A 20,728-nucleotide genomic window follows, 5' to 3' on the forward strand; every position below is an offset into this window, starting at 1 on the left:
TCTGTGTGTTGCGTCGACACCGAAAGCAAACGATAATAAACTTCACGCTCATGTTGGCAGTGTCGAAAGAAAGAAGTGGCCTCTCAACATGCGACCCTTTTCATTTTCCTTCAAATGTTCTATCGCATTTGTTTGTTTGCCCTAGTGCTCTAGTGCCCAGAGCCCCTAGTTTGCGCTAGTGCCCTAGACAGAGAAAGAAAACGTTATTATTATTACCGGGCACATAGACCCCTAGGTCCCCGCACGACCCCACTACACAATTGTTTACCATTCTTGGACTATCGCAGTTAAAAACACGTAGCCCGTGAATGCAGCAGTGTCTATGGTCTTACCACGACGAGCAAGCAGTTGTGCGCTGATATTTTTGGAGGATTCTACACGCGTTATTCATTCCCGCTACTAGTTTAAACTATGGTACCGCTTGAGCGGCTTCCCTTACGGTCCTTTCTGTTTTTTTTACACAACACACGGTTTCGTGGAAACCGGTCGGTTAAGTGAAATCTCTACATGCAAACAAGCCGTCGCTCCACAACATAGGCACCTTTCCCTGGTGAACGATTGACTGACTTGCAGTGCACAAACGTTCCGTGCCACGGGCACTTGACCCTTGCTGGTGTTTCCGTCGAAACAAATATTCGCACTAAAAGCTAATGCATGTAACCGCTGCGGCGGATAACGCTAGGAGCGACGGTTCTCACAAAGCGCGACCCGTACCACTGAACAGCTGATCACGATTACCCTCTTGCGAGGCCGATAATCGCAGCACTTCACGGGCAATCGCAGGAGAAAAACTACTTTTGTGTGATATTTTCTTCGTGCCTACAAAGCTTATTTCTAATTTCATTTGCTACATGGCGATAACGAAATGCGTTTCGCGACGTCTCGGCATGTAGCGACGGTACTGCAACATTTGTGTCGCGGATGTCGGGGACCGCAGTCCAAAAATAGAAATGCGCTCAAATCAAGCGCTCTTGCCTGTTTTCCCTGGGCGCCTTTGTGACCCTTCTGCTTACAGCAAGGCACTAAGCAATATGTGGGCATATTGAGGACGGTGAAACTCGAGCGCGCGCGACTAGCGTGCACCAGTACGTGCTGTGAATCCGGCGGCTATCCTCCAACATGGCGGATCGCGCGCGGCGACCGCTAGATGGCAGTGCATTTCGCATAAGGTCTATAGGGCACAACCGCAATGCTTATCCCTTGTTTTTTTTTTACCTGGCATAGCGGCTACCTTCAACAAATCACCCAAATGTGTTGTCCCAAATTTCCCTACAAGAAAACGCCGTGATCGCATTCTCACTGTACAGGTATACCCGCGTCCACCGCTACCTAATTCACCTCAGCCTCTTGGAAAAGTTTACCGCTTTCCTGCGGGATCCCAGCTTTTCGTCCCGAACTGCGCAGGTGCCGGCCAAACGATAGCAATGTTAAATGTTTCCTGTATCCGCCAACATTTGTATTTGCACGCTGGCTGACGGATCTGCCTAACCTCGTCTTATAGCACCGCTGCGGGAACAGCCCCTCGTGTTTTACAACTGCGCCCGCCGTTAACAGACAGCGCGACGAGCAGGCAACGGCTAAGTGGAAATTCGGAGCGCGCCAACGGGCCGTAAAGGCGTGGACCGGGACGGACCTCCGGCGCTATCAGCCCTTGTCTCTATAAGCGGAGAAACAAGACAGTTTTGGGTTCGCTTATCCGCCGCTTGCGTCGGCAGTCCAGGCCTTCCGAACGGCCAAGTGCCGCTGTATTATACGACCGCGGAGAGACGCAAACCGCAGCGGAGCGCGAACGTGTCTTCTGCCGACGAAGTGACTGGCAAGACTGTCTCCGAAAAGGCTTCGATATGTCTGCATCCTCGGCAGCGGCCATTCCGAAGATCGACCTGCACGCTCATGTGACACCCGACCGATGGCCCAACTTAAAAGAGGTGAGCGGGACTAAATTGAATGCGTATTCCTGCTGCAGTATAAAGAGGGATTTCATGCAAAGGATGTGTATCACGCAGGTTAGCCTCCTTTTCCATCTCTATCCTTCAGGATAGCATGAGGCAAAGCAATTTACAATTCACGCTTTTTCCTTGGTGTTTGTAGAGCTACCCTTCAATGCTCCGTGTCCGAAGCAATCTATTTGTATGATAGTATATGTGGCGGTGATTGCGCCACAGAAGTGCTGGTACTGATGAAAGTGGAGGTATGCATAAAAAAAGGGGCAGCAGCGCAAACACAGCGCGAGGTAGAGACGAAATACACAGGCGCTGTGTAGAAGAAATGAAATGGTACGCACACTCCCGATAGGCTTGATTTCTTTAGGAAAGGCCAACTCGACCGTCGTCATTGGTATCCATTTTCTTACTGCACAAGGCGCCTTTTGTACTTCGAACTATTCCGTACACGATGGGTTCTTTCTTGGACAGATCTGAATACTGGACATGTGTCTCGAACGAACACAAGTAACGAACCCTCTACCTGCGAGCCGCGGTAGTGCAGTTAACGAGGCAACGGCGGCTGAGTTGCCTTCGTTCCTTAGATCAAGCGCACGTCTTGCGTAAATGAGAACAAAGTAACGAAAAATAATACGAAAGATCAAAACCGCAGTCGCCAATCTCAGCGTGCGCAATATCGATGTGCTGTTTTTTTTTTTTGTGTGTGTTGTCATGAAGCACCACAACCCTCTGATTCAGGCTTCCCCACGTTTTCTCGCGCATTGATTTTTTTTTTATTGAGAGAGGAGGGGGAACAGCTGCCTGTTTCTCTCTCGTTTTTTTAATTTATGGCATTCTGGCAGCAGCTGTATACCGAAGAGGACCATTATGCAGCTGGTCGTTATTATCTGGTCACAGTCGCTGTACCTTCCACGAGTTTCCAACAGCATATGACAACTTCTGATCCAAAACTTGTACATTCCTCTTTAGTAATAGTCGCTTTTACTAAACTAAGTTCCGATTCGCCTGCTGAATTAATGAAAACTGAAGGAATAAAATCATTGCAGACCCGTGCAAAAGTCGCACGACTAAAACTCATGTTTCAACTAATAAATCGACATCTAGAACTCGACACTATTAAATATATTTTCCTTTCCGAAGCACGATCAACGCGTCATAAATATTCACATACATTAAGTGAGTATCATTTCCATACTAACTGCTTTAAAAATTCCTTTTTCCCACTAGCAATTCGAGAATGGAACAGCCTTGATCCATCCATTACTAACAGTTCATCATTGACAAAATTTAATATTGCAGTTGAGAGTATGTCGTGTTATTAGTTATTCATTCCTGGTTGCTTGCGTTCTGTTATTATTTAACCCATGGTTGTTTGTTTTTTTTATGTGTAAGCTTTTTTGTCAAACTATGCAGCGTTACATAAACTAAACACCTATACTATGTTAATGCCTTTGCAGTGTACGCTTATAATATTTACTGTTTACTTACTGTCTGCGTATTAAAACAACTGGCATTGTTTCAACATTTTGTTATTCTTTGTATAATACTACCGACATTAGCCTTATTTTATGTGTTATTTGATTGTTTCCGTCACAGCTCGGTTGTATTTTCGTTTTACCGTTTGTTGTTTTTCTTCACATGCTGACCAGTTGAATGTTACGATTATGCTTGACCGCGTTCTGTTGACCTTACTAAGTCCTCCTGCCACAATCCCAATTGGGATTTGCAGTATTTGTAAATAAATAAATAAATAAACATTAATAAAGTTGTAAGAATTAAGAGAAAGGCCGTTAGGATTACTCATTAAGAATTTGAAATTTAAATGTGTGGACGACAGCTCTTACAGAGGAGACGGACACAAAGTCATGACTATCGCTTCTCCTCGCTTCCATATTTCCAATAGTACTCATACAGTGCAGCATTGCTGCCTATTGTCTGTAAGCTAATTCCTGGCAAGCGCCGGCGCGCATTCCTCGGGCACAATCTTGATGACTGATCTACTGCTTTGAACGCCAATGTTCACCAGGTCACCCGACTGTCAGTTCATCCTTCTCTTCTCTTCATGCTGACCGTTATGAACCGGATGCCTGACCTAAGCACATGTCATAATGTTCCAAAGAAGACTATAGCAGTGGCAGCCTTACAATTTTATTCCCATCGATTTATACGCAGTTAACATGGCATGCATCCCCACAAATTCGATCTTGCAAAGTACGACGGTTCATGACCCAAAGGCATTGGCAGCTTGGCCTTAGCAACGGTCAGAAGTCGTCTTTTGGTATGCCTAGAATTAAGAGAACTGAGGAAACCGTGATACGTTGCCAACTCAAAGGGCTATATAGTAGGCATAATTATATACACTTAAATTATACTTCATATGAGCTGGAAGTTAGCGGTCCTTCTATGCCCTTGTCTTGCTTTACTGTGTAGTTTTGAAATTACGCTTCAAGGTCTTTGAATGAACAGTGACATCAGCGAAGCTGTGCTTGCTCTACAAGCGCTGGTATTGGTGTTAGTCGAGCAGACACAGTCACCTCTGAATCTCTCCTCGGAAACAACAGGACATAAAGATAAGCACAGCGGAAGGTTTCTGGGAGTTGTACTCGGGCAAGAGATAAACAAAAGTGCGAGCCCCGCCTGCATACCTGGATTAGTGTATGCCCGTAGACATGTCGAAGTGAAGACGCTCAAACTTTTTCAGGTCCTCGGAGTGTTAACATTACGCAAATCTAGAGAATGACGAATTGCACCCGCCTGTTAGGAAAAAGAAGTGATAGCGAAGTCAACATTGCACAAGAAACGAATAGAAGGCCTATTAAACGCAAGCAGACTGTGTAAGATACGAGAAGGGTAGAGGTAGAATACAACAGCTGCAGATTGCCAGCATGCGTGGACTTTTAGTACCAGAAAACTGCCATTCATACAAACCCTCCGCCAAAGACTTTTCGCTCCAGAAGTGTTTTTACTTTTTCCTCTCCTGAGCAGACGTAACTAGTACAGGAAAAGAGTCAACTGTTACATCCGTAATATGAAACGTGCTTGCTTCGAGGAGGAACGTAAAGAGAAAGTGGAAACTACGCCATGCCCGAGGTTAACTAAAAACAAAAAGGCGTTATTGAAGTCTGTCCCGCTAGTAAAGATGCAATTGCCTATGTGAGAGCGAATATTTGAGCAGACCAGTGCAAGGTTACAAATCTTAACGTGAATGAGGAACAAAAACGTCATTGGAGTAGCAGGACACGGAGAAAAAAAATTGTATCGGGCAACTAATATGGACTCACGGCTGCGTTTGTGAGAATGGTCGCAAACCGAAACCAACCAGAGATAAGCTCTACCAACTTTGGTAGTATAGGATGCCTTTGCACACCGGGTGTAACAGTGTTCAAGTCAAATCTATCAGCATGTGTTTGTACGGTGCTGGGACTTGGCTGCATACCAAGACTCGCGCTAAAATGAGTTAAAGTAGTTACTGAGCAGGACAGCCGAGCAAGATTGTTTGGATGTTGTGCGTCCTAACAGACAAAGCATGGCACATGATTTCCGTAGCCAGCTGCACGTAAGGTGCGATAATCGTGAAGAACAAAAAAAAACTACGTGGATACACTAAGCAAGAATTGCTGATAAGAGCCATTAAATATTGCTCTTAGTCAGATGCCCCAGAGTACCACCCAATTATAATCACGCCTCAATGAAACTGACTGGAAAATTGTTTTAAGTTTAGAAACAGGCTTAAGAGAAAAAATGAAGTCAATTTGTTTTTGCATGTGCACCCTATTTAATATTTAACTATGTTTATTTTATTCTTTTCTCCCCTCGTCAGCGGTACGGGTACGGCGGGTGGCTGGACATCAAGCACGAAAGCGACAAGATTGCTGTGCTGAACTACGACGATGGGCGTTTCTTCAGACGCGTCGAATCTAACTGCTGGGACATCGACGACCGGATAGCGGACATGGACAGGACAGGTATACGTCTGGCAATACGGTGCCGTCATTTCGTTCCTAACTGGTTTATTTTTCTACCGACAGAGGTCGAAAGCATATCGATATCAGAAAAGTCAATAAAACATAAATAGAAACGCAGGCGCGACATAGACAAACGCTCTATCTTCTATCTTTATCTATTTAATTCCGTGTTCCTTGTGGCCATAGAGTACTTACAACGCAATCGACTCTCCCATCCACGAGCGCCCCCACTTTTAGGCCACCCTCCATCGCCTGACGGCATGTTGTAGACCGCCACTCTATGGCCCACATGTCCTTTGAAACTCAGGTCCTCCTGGCAGACATTGCCTTCGGGTAGAGATGGAAAGCGAGGACTTTTCTGAAATGACAGACTACGACGCCGAAGCCAACGTACACACCCGAAGAAAGGAGCTCATAGAACTATCGTTGCAAAAATTATACTAAGATTTGCACTTGTAAAAAGCTTTTACAACTGTAAAATTGTGAAAAGTAGGGAAGAGGTAGGAGAATGCCTACACGTAGTCGACCAATTGCGCGTCGTGGACGAAACCGAGCAGCGACCCAAGAATGGGCGCTGTCAGGCGTGTCGTTCTGGGCGGATCCACACCTCGTAGCTTGTAGGTCTTGAGATGTCCCTGTGCACGCCAGAAAAATATCGGCCTTTGTGACACGCGTGGCCTGAACATTGCCTGGGCACACTTTGTACAGGTACCATCCGATTCTTCCGTGGGGCTCGTCGGCGTTGATTCGCCCCTGCTGTTTGTGCGCACTGGTGATTAAAATGAGAACATACATTCACCAAATGATAACTGTGGAAACCTTCTTGAATTTCAAACCGAGCCGAGTCACCGATGAATGGTCGGAAGACAGTGTGCGTTATGCGATGTGGCTGAGTGATGAGCGTTGCGAGGGCTTTCGAGGATTGCGCAAAGTGATGTAGCCGTGTACGTGAACACCCACCGCCAGTTCTAACAAGTGCTGCTTCATAGAGTGCCCTGCATACCACTTCAGATTTGAAGCAGTTCATGTTAGAAACATTCGGGCAACTCTGGAGTAGCTACACCATGTATCAGATTGATCTGGTGGCTTTCTCTCCATCGGTGCGTTTCACTCGGATGGGCACCGTGTTTTACTCCAGTAATTAAGTTCGCAAGCTGATCTGTATTGGCTCCATGAAAGCATGAGACCCAAAGTTTCTCTAGTTCTCATAACAAACAGCGTTCACCCAAACCGTCTCTTAAGAGAGAAACTTTTCACGCTTTCATAGGCAGGAAAAGGAGCCTTTATTGCAACAATACGAATAATAGTCACGTACAGAGAATAGCCGCATAGAGCAGAAACAAGAAAAGTAAGTGACAAGCAAATTCACTTTGCTGACTCGATGTTCACTTTCATGCAGGTGTCACAGTTCAGGCTTTATCTACAACGCCGGTGCTGTTCAGTTATTGGGTATGCCCATTTCCTTTTATATCTTCTTTCTGTAAGCGGCACTACGGCGCTAATAAACCCAGTAGGGGAGGCAAAGGAAAATAAGCGTTTAAACTGGACTGAGCAGTACAAGCGTTTTTAAACAGTCATACTTCATGTAACCAGAGAAATAACAGCACCCATATATGCGTTTCCTAGAAAAGCGAAGTCATCAACTTTCATTATAAAAGAACGGATTGTACACTTCGTTCACAATATGCTTTGTGAATCAGGATGGAGTGAAAAAAAGAGCTACATAAAAAACATGTGCCGGGAAATTGAGTGCACAATGAAGGCGTTAAAGAAATTGGACTTAGCCTACACTTCCATAACGCGTTCGCGGCATTTTCTTGCCAAAAAAATGTAAGACGATGAAAACTACATTCAAGAGCAGTGCATTAACGTGATTGACCTCACTACCACGTGTGTTAATAGCAGCATCTCGATGCTCACGTCCGGAGGCAAGTATCAGAGTAATGGTATCAGAGTAATCATGTAATGGTTCTGCTCGCCAGCAGCTATGTGAACCGATCTGTCCAAATGTAAAATTGGTATTGAGACCAACTTCAGATCTAGTCACCGGTAAGATCAAATGTTTTAGTTGTTGCTAGCTGAAAACTGCTCAAGCTTTAGAGAGTAAATTGCGGTCTTTAAATTTTAACCTGCTCATGCAAGTTTGCTAAGAAGCTAGGAGGTGTGATACATTACGGCTGCCCCCAGTGCCCTGAATCCAAAGCCGCATTTTTTGCTCGTCGTACAAATGGCCAGCAAGCAAGGTGCTCCAAACTTCTATTGGTCCTGGTATGAAAGCGAAAAGAAGCGTTCGTACCGGTCACGTTCCTCATTTCTACCAGTTATTAAAAGAGCAGGAAAGAAGTTTTCCTGTATAGTATACTGGTTTCAAATCTGCGACGTTTTGGGGACATCCAGAAGTCCTCCACTACAGTGCAGTTAAAGCTACTGTAAGTACTGCCATTTATTTGCTTAAAATAACTGACCTACACTGAGTAACACGTTGGTTACGAAGTAAAAGAAATTGCAGATGCACATCCGTAACCCTGGTTCCCATTTCTGCAGAAATGCATTGCCACCAACTGCCCACAGAGACCCCACGTATTAAGCTACGTTCTTTTGCTACCACTTCTCCCTCTTCTTGGATAACCGGGATAACTTGAACAACCTATGTTCTCACTACTACGTGCGCATGTATGAAATCTTCGTTATAAATGTCCATGTATACTGTATAGGCCCCTTCGTTTTCAGGATTTTTTGTTGTAGAAAATCGAGGGGCAAAAATCGTGTAATAATTTTTCAGCTTTAACCGCCGCGGTGGCTGAGTGGTTATGGCGATAGGCTGCTGGGCCGAAAAGCGCGGGTTCGATCCCGGCCGCGGCGGTCGAATTTTGATTGCGGCGAAATTCTAGAGGCCCGTGTGCTGGGCGATGTCAGTGCACGTTAAAGAATTCCAGGAGGTAGAAATTTCCGGAGTCCTCAACTGCGGTGTCCCTCATAGCCTGAGGTGCTTTGGGACGTTAAATACCCGTAAATCAAATCAAAACTTTTTTCAGCTTTATTTCGTGTAGATCTCGGATTATTGAAGAAAAAGTTCCATAACTTATGGTTTTGGCGGGAAATTTTCTCTTGCAAAAATCAATAATTATTATTCCTTATTACATTCCTATTTTGGGGAGGGACGCAAAACAGTCCAGAAAGACACTGTTTACGAGATCAATATCTTTTAGTTGTTTTTTTTTTCACACATGCATCACCGTGTAACGTTAACATGTCCATGTGGAGCACGGGTCTGAACTGCTCCGTGTATTCGGAACTGTCTGCTTCCTTCCTGAACTTTCTTGCCTGAGTTGGAACTGTCTTCTTTTTTGCACTGGGAAAACGTTCAGTCCACATCACGGCGGACATTTTAAACGCCCTGCAGCCTTCAAGCAAGGATTCATTCCAAAGCTTGTAAACAATAACGCTAGTGATGCTTCCGGTCAGTCCCTGTGCTCGCCTACCGCTTCTATAACACACTTGTCGAAATTTTCCTCTTATTACAAGCAACACTGCGTTAAAAGCGCTGGAAGCAATCAGACCATTAATATTCAACTGAAAACAATGCTTTAGAACGGGCTTAAGACATGCGCTAGTTTCTGTGCAGTTCTTTCAGCTTTGTGCACTGATGAACTACGTTTTCATAGAGATGCGTTTTCAGGTATCCACTTAATTTACTTCGATTCTCGATAAATGAGCTCGGGGTGAATAGATCGGGTGAAGCCGGGTTTTATCCCAAAACGAAAGGCTCTGTGTGCGGTGTACTCATGTAAATACGAGGCTTATCTTGATCGTTACACAATTAGCCTTGCTCCTGAATTATTATATATTTGAACTGCGATGTGCGGACGCAAAAGTGGGTGCGCTTTTGAGTCTCTCTGTATAAAATATACTAGTCGTACTGCGCGAAGCAGCTGCCAGCAACGCTGTATAAGCGCGATACAAGCAAGACAAGCCGCTTTGTATACCCGACCCTCCCTGACCCCTTTTGCAGGCGAAGCCCGAGGACGCGCAGGACTTCAGCCGGCTGCAGAACGACTTCGTGGCGTCGATGGTTCGCCGGCGGCCCGACCGATTCGTAGGGCTGTGCACGGTGCCCATGCAGAGCCCGCCGCTGGCCGCCGAAGAGCTGAAGCGATGCGTCTCGCAGCTGGGCTTCCGCGCCGTCATCGTTGGCTCGCACGTCAACCAGTGGACGCTGGCAGACCGGGAGCTCGACCCTTTCTACCGGGTGAGCACACCTCTTTGGCTGCGGTGTTCAACACTCGGTCGGTGTGAATCGATACGAACGTCCGCCGAACGACGCGCTCGATAATGCTCCTACTGATCTCTATCTTTTGTAGACATTGGTTGCTACACGTATTGGGACTGTAACGACGACCGTGTTTTGCCTACATGCGCAACATTTGTCAAAAATGCTTAGGGCCAGCATATTTGCTTCTGAGCTGTGCAGTGTAATTAGTTCTGCATTGCCAACATTCCAGTTCTACTCAGGGGGAGAAAAACTATAGTTTTCACCCTTTTTGAGATGCAGGGGTGCTACAATAAGGTCTCCTCATAGTCTAGTAGCAAACCCAGCGACATGTATATTTTTATTGATTGGAGTTAGTATGGCTCTTACCAAAATTAAATGAAATATGCGCCTGCGTGGCGTGGGCTGCTGCACAAATGTGACACTGAAACCCCACACATAGTCACAGTAGGCGTTTGGGTTTCAGAGCCACGTTTCGTTTGCCTCTGCCGCCATCAACACAAAAGCTTTGTAACATTACAAAATTTCCACAGAGCCACTGAAAAGGAACGTTCACAGTGCCGCTGCAAAGCTCCAAGATATTCTCTGGGAATGTGGCGGTCGGCCGCAAAGGGTCTTGGAAAGTATCAAAGATTTCATCCGAGGGAGTAATTACTCCTTAGCATCCAACTATGCTAACCGCACTGCTACGAAGGAGCAATCACTCCCTGAGATGATATCTACTCCCCTGAGGAAATAAGCTACGAAGGAGCAATCACTCCCTGAGATGATATCTACTCCCCTGAGGGAATAATGCTTTGTAGACCTTAGCCTCCTTGTCTTTGCAGATGTAGCAGCGAAGCGACAAGGTGTTTGAACCTAATTCGTGTTGTCCGCATTAGGCAGCAGTGAATCTTAACTGCGTCATTTTGCCTCGAGCAAAATGTGTACTTGTGTGTGAATTAAAATATGGTTTTGTTTGCTTAAAGATTACAGGGATCTTTGGCCACGATATACAGTTTTATTTCTCTATTCATTTTCGTCCTTTACAAGACTGGCTTTTGCTTTAGCTTTGCTTTCAAGTGTAAAATACCCCCGTACAAGTTCCATCATTTTCCGTCGTCTAGTGGTTTTAGTTGCAATATTCTGTGATAACGATAACGCAGGCTCGTAGATCGAACCATGAGCGTCTTGTCATGCACCTCTCTCGTCTCTTGCCGAACGACTGTTTTCTCTGCGCAATTGCCACAGCGAACACTTACTTCGAAGCTCGCAGATCTGCCCGTTTTGACTCAACGTAAGAGCGTGACTTTCGCTACCAGCAGTGAAAGAAGAGAGCACACAGAATTGAACCAGATACCAACTGGCAAACTGCGCAGGCAAAGACAGTGGTTGCTGCGAAGATGCGAACACCTACTGACGTTCAACTGTGAAAAGAGATGCTGTTAAACTGGCGAAAACAACCACCGCCGAGGTCGGTCTCCGGTATCTCATCTTCAGGAGACACAAACACTGTTCACATAAGCAAGCGAACTTGGACTCTCCGATAACTTGAGGCCAGCTGCTCATCTTGACTAGGAAGCAGCCCCTCCGGAACATTAGCCTCGCTTATCTGTATGCACGTGTCGAAGTTCAGTACGCTCACCGATTAGAACACGTGGAAGTGTTAGTTTACTAGTTAGGTCTTACCCAGCTTTTGTGTGTTACGCACTGACGACAAACCTCCTTCACTGAGCCAGGTGTGCTTTTCTGACCCGATCTCACTTCTGTTTCGTTGAAACTGTTCTCAGCTGGACAAACAGAACAACTGTGGAATCTAGGTTCGTAGTAGCCATTTCTTTTCCTGTGGTGTCTTACATTTTTGAGCTTTTCAACTAAACCACTCCAAATAATCGCCAGGTTTTCTCCTTATGTGATTGAAAAACCATGAACTTCAAAGGTGCAACTCCTGTCAAAGGTCTTAGAATGACCAGTCGAAGCGATATTGATTCATCGTGACTCTCAAGCTGAGTGAGCGGTAACGAGCTAAATTTTAAAACGAGAAGTAGGATGATTTCTCAATTTCGTGCACAAACTCGGCAACCTGTCTATGCACGCTTTTTAATGAATTATTTTACTTTCCGCACCAGCTTCTCAACAATGTTCTTCGTTTCATCAAAGGCGTTTTCATAGCCGTAATCTATTGTGCAAAGAAGCCGTCACTAGACACAGAACTTGAGCTCGCGAGCTTCCGCGTTGGCGTTACATGACTGACAAAACAATGTTCTGTTTCCTCTGTGGGTATTTCGTGAAACTGCCATAACAAAAATTTAAAGCTTGTGAAATGTCTATGTTTCATGCCGCCTACCAGGCGCTGCCGGTCGAACCCAATGTGACTTCGCCAGGCCTGATCTGATTTTTCTTCTTCTTCCTTTATTTGTTTCTTAGAACCTGTCTAAGGGGGGGCTGAAGCTAAAGGCGTAACAACGCCTGACGGGGCCTCGGCCCCCCAATACAAATTCAGCACAAAAAAAATGTTAAAATATTAATTATTACATTTCGGCAAGCGGCACTGCACTTGTGAGTCAAACAAAACATTTCCACATCTGATAATGAAATGTAAATAAATGCATAAAAACACGGCAGTAGCAAGGCTATAATAATGAACTTTGGGACAGAGAAAGCACAGAATATTTTTTTTAATCTGACTTTGTTCTTTCTAGTGGATAATACGCATGCAAAAACACACAATGTATTTACAAAGCAAAGGAAAAACCGCTTGAAACCAAAACATTTTTACACTCTTTTTTGAATACAGGAAATCTTTTGTAGAAATCTACATTGAAATCGGTTCGGTTCAACATCTTAATTGTTTGAAAGTTTAATGTTTGTCGTCCATAGTTTGTTCTTCTAGCTGGTAGTCTAAGTGTAGGGTTTCGGATTGAATAGCGAGATGAATTACCTGAGGAAGTTGGATAGAGTTTGTATTTATGAATCCATAGAAGTAACTTGAAATAGTACACGTGGTCGGCCCTGAGCATAGAATATTTTGTGAAAAGTGGTTGTGTGGGTAAGTTTCTGATATTTCCATGGAAGTTTTCGCACATTCTTAACATTCTTTTTTGTAGGACCAATAACCTGTTGTAGTTAGAATATGTCGTTGTGCCCCATGTTAAGATGCCATAACATAACCTGGAGTAGAATAAAGAGTTATACAATTTTATTTTCAGCCACGTTGGTAATAGACTCTGTATTCTGCATATGCTACCCACTACTCGGGAAAGATCAGTGGTGAGCTTAAGAATATGGCACGTCCATGAAAGATCCTCAGAGAACCAGACTCCCGGAAATTTTTGGTCACTTACTTGGCTGATAAGCGTGTTTTCAAACTTTATATTCATTGCATAGGAGTCTTTTTTATTGATTGGCTTAAAAACGACATATTTAGTTTTACTAGTATTTAGTCCTAGCCGATTCATTCGTAACCATGTAGAGAGATTAGAAAGGTAAGTGTTAACTGCTTCTTCCAGGGATTCATTTGACTGGGCCTTGAAGAACACATTTGTATCATCGGCGTACATTATTAATTCGGGAGAACTGGGTATTCTTGTTATATCATTAATCTACACCAGGAATAGCAGCGGCCCTAAAATGGATCCCTGGGGAACGCCATTCAGAACTGTCAATCTGCTAGATAACATTTCGTTAGCAGATACACACTGATACCGGCTTTGAAGATATGTTCTGATCAATGCCAGTGGGACTCCTCTTATTCCATATATTTGTAATTTATTAAGCAGTATATTGTGCTGTACTGTGTCGAAAGCTTTCCTTAAGTCTAGAAACAGACCAAGTGTCAGGTGCTTGTCTTCAATGTTTTCAATTATTTTATCTTTTATATTGATGAGTGCCTGTTCTGCAGACTTATTCTTCTGAAACCCATACTGAGCACTGCTAATTATATGATGCTTTTCAAAGAAGCTCGTCAGCCTGACATATATGGCACGTTCGAATATTTTTGAAAACACTGGTAGAACCGAAATAGGCCTGTAGTTGTTAACATCGGTTTCTCCGCCACCCTTATACACAGGAGTTACTTTAGCCATTTTTAGATCCTCAGAACTGTCAATCTGCTAGATAACATTTCGTTAGCAGATACACATCTAAAATGATATATACTTTTTATCTAAACACTGATAAACACTGTTTATCTAAAATGATAAACACTTGTATTTGCTCAAGCCGCGGTCATACTGCACATCATACCTTAAGTGATTTCGGTGCATCACCGTCGTTTTGGTGCTTATCAGAGCTTTTTCTAAATGGTATAAATATTCGGGCAGAATCTGTCCGCTCGCCATTTCTTTTCATCTGAAATTTTGTTCTCAGGTTTTCCTCTGTTCACCTCTCCTTGTAGACAGTCCAAGAACTTGGCGTCAGCATCTTCGTACACCCGTGGGACATGCCACCTTCGACGCGATACTCCAAATACTGGCTTCAGTGGCTCGTAGGTAAGTTGGAGGGCACTAGAAGCTAGGCAACGTTTTCTCGGCGACAAAATGTAGACCACAAATTGTGTTTTTTTTTTCTCATTTATTAATTCCTTACGGGCCTCCAGGATGGCATTGGGTATGGAATATAAAATAGAAAAGTATATGAAAAAATGGTTAGAAAGAGATTATACAACAGGAAGTACAGCAAAAGCATTGAGCTTATGCAACAGATTACAACATATCAGAGGAGCGTGCTGTCGGGCAAATTGGCTTTGCATGTTATAAATGAAGTGGGCGCAAAACTTAGACAAGGACCGAAAAGTCACTAGTAACTCGAAAGCAAATAAACAATACAAGACGAATAACGGTTCGTCCTGAGAAACAATGTGAAAAATGCACAAAATAACATTTCTCTACACAAGGTATTAGTCAACAGCTGAAAAAGTGTAGTTTTATGTTGTGCCGGATGCGTGAACTTGGGGCAACTAGGTCACAGTAAGCGATTACGTTTGAGAGATCACATCGACAAAAGTATTAATAGGGAAACAGCGCTGAGTTCACGTCAGTCAATTCGTCCTCGCTCACTCTCCTTCACCGTTCACTACGCGGGCGAAAGCCTCATAAATACATACACTGCATTAGTCAGCGTTTTTCCAGGAGGTAACACTGCACTTGCGACACTTCCGCACGCAAACACACGTAACCATACACACTAAACAGTGCCCGGAGCAGGCTTGTCACCTTTAGCAGTGTGTAAGGCATGAACCAGGCCCCTCTGCTGATAGTTTATCAGTTCTGTATGACGGCGCCTAGATTGATCACCCTTCTGGAAATTGAAACCTTGAAATCTGGGCTTCCCGCCCGACGGCCGTTACACACAGCATTTCATTATACTGTATTCCCAGGCTTGTTAGCGCGAGGCGCTAACAGCGCATGTGTAGTAGCAGTAATCCGGCTCCCTGAAGCGGATCCCAGTGCAGTGCTACAAGAGGCTGTAGTAGAATCAGCTCTAAAACAGTGACCAGATAGCCCGCGCACTATGTGTGATATGCTCAGGAATGCCAGCTGAGACCACGGCCGCAATCTGCGAAGTGATCTTTGGTGGCCTCCTTGAGCGCTTCCCGAGGCTCAAGCTGTGCTTTGCCCACGGTGCCGGCTCGTTCCCGTACACCGTAGGACGAATACAGCACGGATTCGATGTGAGTATATGCAGACAACTACGCCAGCGTCAACTCCGGTTGTCCGTTGACCCTAAATTTTGCGCGGCGAAGTTAAGAAACGGCAAACTGCTTGCAGATGAGTTCCAGCCGCGGTTGCTTAGACTGGTTACATATACTGTAGACGTGGCTGACAGCGTAAAGTCACTCACGCTTGAAGTTTCTTAACCCTATTATTTTCTCAATGGGTAATGCGCGTCCAGATTTAGTGGACCACCATCGGGCTTTTAGCTTTTACGAGTGAAAATAATCGCTGATAAATATTTTGCAAGAAGGTTGTCAGTTTTAACCGGAAATTTAGAAGTATTTTCTACGAAGAACGTCTTTTCTACGGTGCATTATTTCTTGAGTTTCTCACACAGTCGGGAACAAAAGTGCTGTATACCACTTCAGCTTCGGTCACGTCTCACTGCCACGCCACACTCCGGCGAGACAGGCCAGAAGTTTACCGTTTTTAGCTAAGGAAAAAGCCAACTTTATTCAAATATTGAAAACGTCGTCTATATTCTGGGAGTAGTCCATTGTCCAGGACCCCTCTGCCCGCGCATTCTTCCAGTGCCCTTGCCATCAGCTGCTGCTGGTCGGAGGAACTGGAGCATGTCAGAGGCATGTTATTTTGTTTCGATCCGTGGCGCTCGTACTTGGTGAGCACGCCGAAAAGCAACGCAAGAGCCACGCGACGGCGCGTGGTGTACACCACAGACAAGTGTTTTGAAACTGCAACGACTGTTTTCTTGCGATAAACGCCGCTTGGTAGTAGCTTTCAGTATCCTCTGAATCTTATCGAATGTGTTTCGGGCTTAAAAGAGCGTATGTGAGCACTGCGAATGTCCACAAGTAGGCCGTATGGCAGTCTGCGTTTGTGCTAACACCCTCCTCTCACTGACATCAATTACTGCGCTGACTTATTCCCTCCAACCAAGGTTCGGCCCGACCTCTGCGCGGTCGACAACAAAGTTGGCCCCAAGAGCTACCTGGGCGAGATCTACGCCGACTCTCTGGTGCACAGCCAAGGCTCGCTGAGGCTCTTACTGGACACGCTCGGAGAGGTGATTCCGTTCACGGCTTTCTTTTCAATTTTCTTGTGTTACACCTGTCTTAAGTTTGTAAATTTTTTGCAGGTATAGTTGCTTACACTTTTTAGGCCGGCGCCCTGAAGGAACCGGCGTCGGTCTACAGAGTGTTGTAATACATTAGACCTGCATTTAGTTGCTGGTTATTGACTGGTTGATTAATTCATTCATTGATCAATCAATCTACTGATTGGTTCGTTGGTTGACTGAATGACTAAAAACGCTGCACTGCATAAAAGGTTCGGATCTTTCCGCTCCCCATAAATAAGAGCGTCAGGAAGTTAAAACCGAAATGACTGGTAATTGCTATCTTTTTCTCGCAGACTTAATTTGCTGTTTTCACCTGTATGCTGCTTCAGTTAGTGCGACAAAACCATAAAAACCAGTGGTGCTGTTACAAATTCTGCCGACGTGTGTGGGTTTGCTCTTTCACCATTACACACGAATACTGGAATGAGCAAAAAAAAAGAAATAAAAACAAAACTGCCCAGCCTGCAACCATTACGTCCAACAAGACACATACATGCCAAGAGTAATACATTATAAAAGCTGAGATCTTGTTACTATATCTTCCTGCGCTACTTTTTTTAGGCGGGGCATGTTCATTTGAACCCCTATATTTCAGCACAGTTCCTGCCGAATATTGACTTTTATTTTCTCACACTTCCTTCCCTTTTTTTAAATGGACACGTTCGGGCTAAGCTTGAACGTTCTCTGGGCTCTCGCTTCGTTGTCCACCTGCGTTTCTGTTTCCCGTGCTGGCATGCTCAGCGAACTCCGAACGGCAGGCAGATGGGGTGGATTTACGGTCAACTGGAAGAGGTGGTTGGTTAGGGCTACCTCTGTACACAATGTATAATTTTTTACCTTTCTTCACCAGAACAATGAGGGCCAATGTTGAAAATTTTTGCGCTTGGGGGACGGACAATAGCCCCTTGCTCTCCCTGTCCCTTATGTCCAACTCTATTGGACACTTAAGTGTGACACAACTGTGGAATAGTGTAAGATATTTTATGAACATATTGGTGGCAATAGTCTAATTTCTCGATATGTTGCTTTTAAAGTTTGTCGCGCGCTCGCAGCGAGTAGTTAAGACTTCCATAGAAAACCAATGGCATGCTTTTATCAAAATAAATACCAGAAAACTACAAGAGCGCCCCGAGGAAGGATTTGCGGACATATTCGTTGTTATTGGCACGTAGTGGTGACTGCAGTCCGACAAGCAGTAAAACAGCGAGAATGGCTTCTAAACAAAACTTTATTTGGGCTGACTTGCACCCACAAAGAACTGAATGACTCGGCGGCGTCGTAGCAACAAACCTGCTCGGCGGTCGTCGAACCGAATGCCCGCCGCTCTCGGCCGTGCTCTTTTTAAAGCTGATAGCAAACTTTCGAGATACGGCATGCAAAGTTGCTACAGAGGTCTGAAACAACCTAGAATCAGCTCTGAATGAATGCGATCAATAGAGATAAATCTGGCCACGTCTTCAATAAAGCGGCGTGCCGGCAGCTTTGAGGAATAAACAAACACTACAAAGATTTGCGGCATTATGGTCAAATCTTACGATATGCAAAAAAAAAACTGCTTTCATTAACAACTTTCTGTTGAGAAAATCTTTCTGTTGAGAATATCTGTGTATGCGCTTCTCTAATGTCCGCCCCTGAATGGAATTCCGCAACAGCTATTGCGTCACGCGCTATTTCTACGTCAAACTTCCATTTTGCTCTGCTTTTCCTTATTTTTATTTTCTTTTCGATAGGAAACTTTTCATGTTGTTGTTATGACGTAGGACCGGGTGATGCTGGGCAGCGACTACCCGTACCCTCTGGGGGAAATCGAGCGACCGGGACGGCTCATAGAGACAAGCGGCTTACAGGACTCGGTCAAGGTATGCTTCTTTTGTAGATACATTCACAGTTTACGTGACTCGAAAAACGAGAAAGCAGTTTCGTACCCAGAGTAGCATCTGCCCGATTTAACGGTGTCACTCGTACACATGAAATGATCGCTGGAATCAATCACCGTCGCAATCGAGTTGTAATCAAACGCAGCTTTGCGAGTACATTCAGCCAACAAAAGGGTCTAAGGCCATTTCGACATCAAGCTTGACTGTCATGATTATTATGTGCACTATTATGAGGCAGTGGTTTTGCACAAGGGCTTGCATAACTAAAGCGATGTGGATTTTCCTTAAATGAAAAAAATAGCTCTTTAACACTCTCGTGCAAAGCTAGTGGGAAGGAAAACAGGATTTCTTGGTCCTCTTTTCTTCGTCAAGAATAAATCTGTGTAATGAGTTTCCTTCTGCACAAAGCAAAAGCTGGTAATGTGTGCCGATCAGAAGAAAGTCGCCTCAAAAGCAATTTTTTTTTTCTCTTTCTGTCTCTCCCCTTCTGCCTTTTGCGACCAGGAGAAGCTGCTGTGGAAGAACGCTGCAAGCTTCCTCGGAATCGAAATGAGCCCAGCGGGGATCAGGACGCGGACATAGGGACTGGTCCTGCGTTAGCGCCGACAATAAAATTCATTGTCATATCCATGTCTACGGTCACGCTGCAGTGAGTCGCACCGGCGCACTCCATGCACCCCTTCCGTAGTAGGCCTCTGTGTGAAGTGAATGCTCTGTCAGCACAACTTGGACACAAATAAGTGCACGGTTTTGGGCTAGATAGTTCATCTCAGAATTAAGAACGGCGCAAACGCAGGACGCGAAGGAAGAAAATGAGAATGAAATCGCTTGCTTTCGCTGCCTCAAGTTCCACGATAAAAAGAAAACCAGCTGTTTGAACTCAGAGCACTTGTCTAGCAACAACATAGCCAGGATTTTTTTTTCTTTCGGGCGGTGCTCAATATAATTCTTTTATATAGAGTGGGAATGGAGAAGCGAAGGGGGACGGGAAGGGGGGGGGGGGGGAGGGGGAGGTAGGGAGAGCCTGATACGTGCATGTTGTCAAGTGTATTCACCAGCGAATGCCCGGCAAGCTTACGGCCCATAGATACTCGAGGACCACTTTGCGGTTGCGCGAGATGTAGCGTACACATGTTCCCGATGTCGCGGTTGGCACCTTAGGCTTATTAACGATAGCCAGATTGAAAATCTGTGACACAAAGTCGCCGAGCCAACAGCATTCCGTACCATCTGTCTTCGTACAGCTGCATGGCGCTTTCATCCTTTTCTTCACGTTTTTTTTTTTATTTTGAAGGCAAAGTACCTCAAGCGGTAGAAATTCGTTCCAGCAAGACTTTCGTTTGAGCTATTTGGTTGTGGCATCACATAACTTGCTACAAAAGCGCACTGGCGCGAAAAGACCGGTCCTGCCTCGTGTGTGTTTTCTCCGTCTTTTCGTGCCAGTATGCTTTTGAGAAAATTATGTCATGCTATTGTAGGAGCCTGGAAAGGTTTACCGGCTAATAAAGCGTCTTCATGTAGCTCCCCTGCGCTTTTCAAAACGAAAACCGACGTTATGCCGCAGATCGTAAGTGTACGTGATGGACCAGATTGGAAAGTCTTATCTTCTGTCTCATCAATTATCTTACAGCGATAAAATAACTACACAGTTAATTTTTAGGTGATCAACACCACACATTTTAAAAAGGCTGAGGCTTAACTTGGTTAAGCCTGGAGAATGCGAAGCATCATCGTGTCGCGTAATTTGGAGGCGCACAACCACAGCAACGGCCCGAGGTGGGCCCCCGTTTCTCCACTGTCGTGACGTCATCGTGTCACGTGGTGTGACGTCATGTATCATGTGATTTGGAGGCGCACAACCACAGCGACGGCGCGAGGTGGGCCCCCGTTTCTCCACTGTCG

General features: G+C 45.0%; 1 protein-coding gene across 1 annotated transcript; it reads left to right on the forward strand.

Moving 5' to 3' along the window:
• The first annotated feature begins 1,550 nt into the window (after positions 1 to 1,550).
• Positions 1,551 to 19,456, forward strand: LOC149343605 (2-amino-3-carboxymuconate-6-semialdehyde decarboxylase-like). The gene is made up of 9 exons (XM_089545969.1): positions 1,551 to 1,928; positions 5,764 to 5,908; positions 7,308 to 7,357; positions 9,921 to 10,157; positions 14,554 to 14,647; positions 15,686 to 15,828; positions 16,770 to 16,895; positions 18,710 to 18,808; positions 19,331 to 19,456. The coding sequence occupies exons 1-9, from the start codon at positions 1,845 to 1,847 to the stop codon at positions 19,406 to 19,408; spliced, it is 1,056 nt and encodes a 351-aa protein (XP_089402095.1). The 5' UTR covers positions 1,551 to 1,844; the 3' UTR covers positions 19,409 to 19,456.
• The last annotated feature ends 1,272 nt before the right edge of the window (positions 19,457 to 20,728 follow it).

This window comes from Amblyomma mixtum, chromosome 5, assembly GCF_055824585.1.
Source record: "Amblyomma mixtum isolate Tamu chromosome 5, ASM5582458v1, whole genome shotgun sequence".
NCBI classification, from domain to species: Eukaryota; Metazoa; Arthropoda; class Arachnida; order Ixodida; family Ixodidae; genus Amblyomma; species Amblyomma mixtum.

Excerpts from the sequence above, each read along its gene's own strand:
- LOC149343605 (XM_089545969.1), top strand. The coding sequence starts at position 1,845 with ATGTCTGCATCCTCGGCAGCGGCCATTCCGAAGATCGACCTGCACGCT. Across the intron at positions 1,929-5,763 it reads GATGGCCCAACTTAAAAGAG|CGGTACGGGTACGGCGGGTG; the intron begins GTGAGCGGGACT and ends TCCCCTCGTCAG. Across the intron at positions 7,358-9,920 it reads CGGTGCTGTTCAGTTATTGG|GCGAAGCCCGAGGACGCGCA; the intron begins GTATGCCCATTT and ends CCCCTTTTGCAG.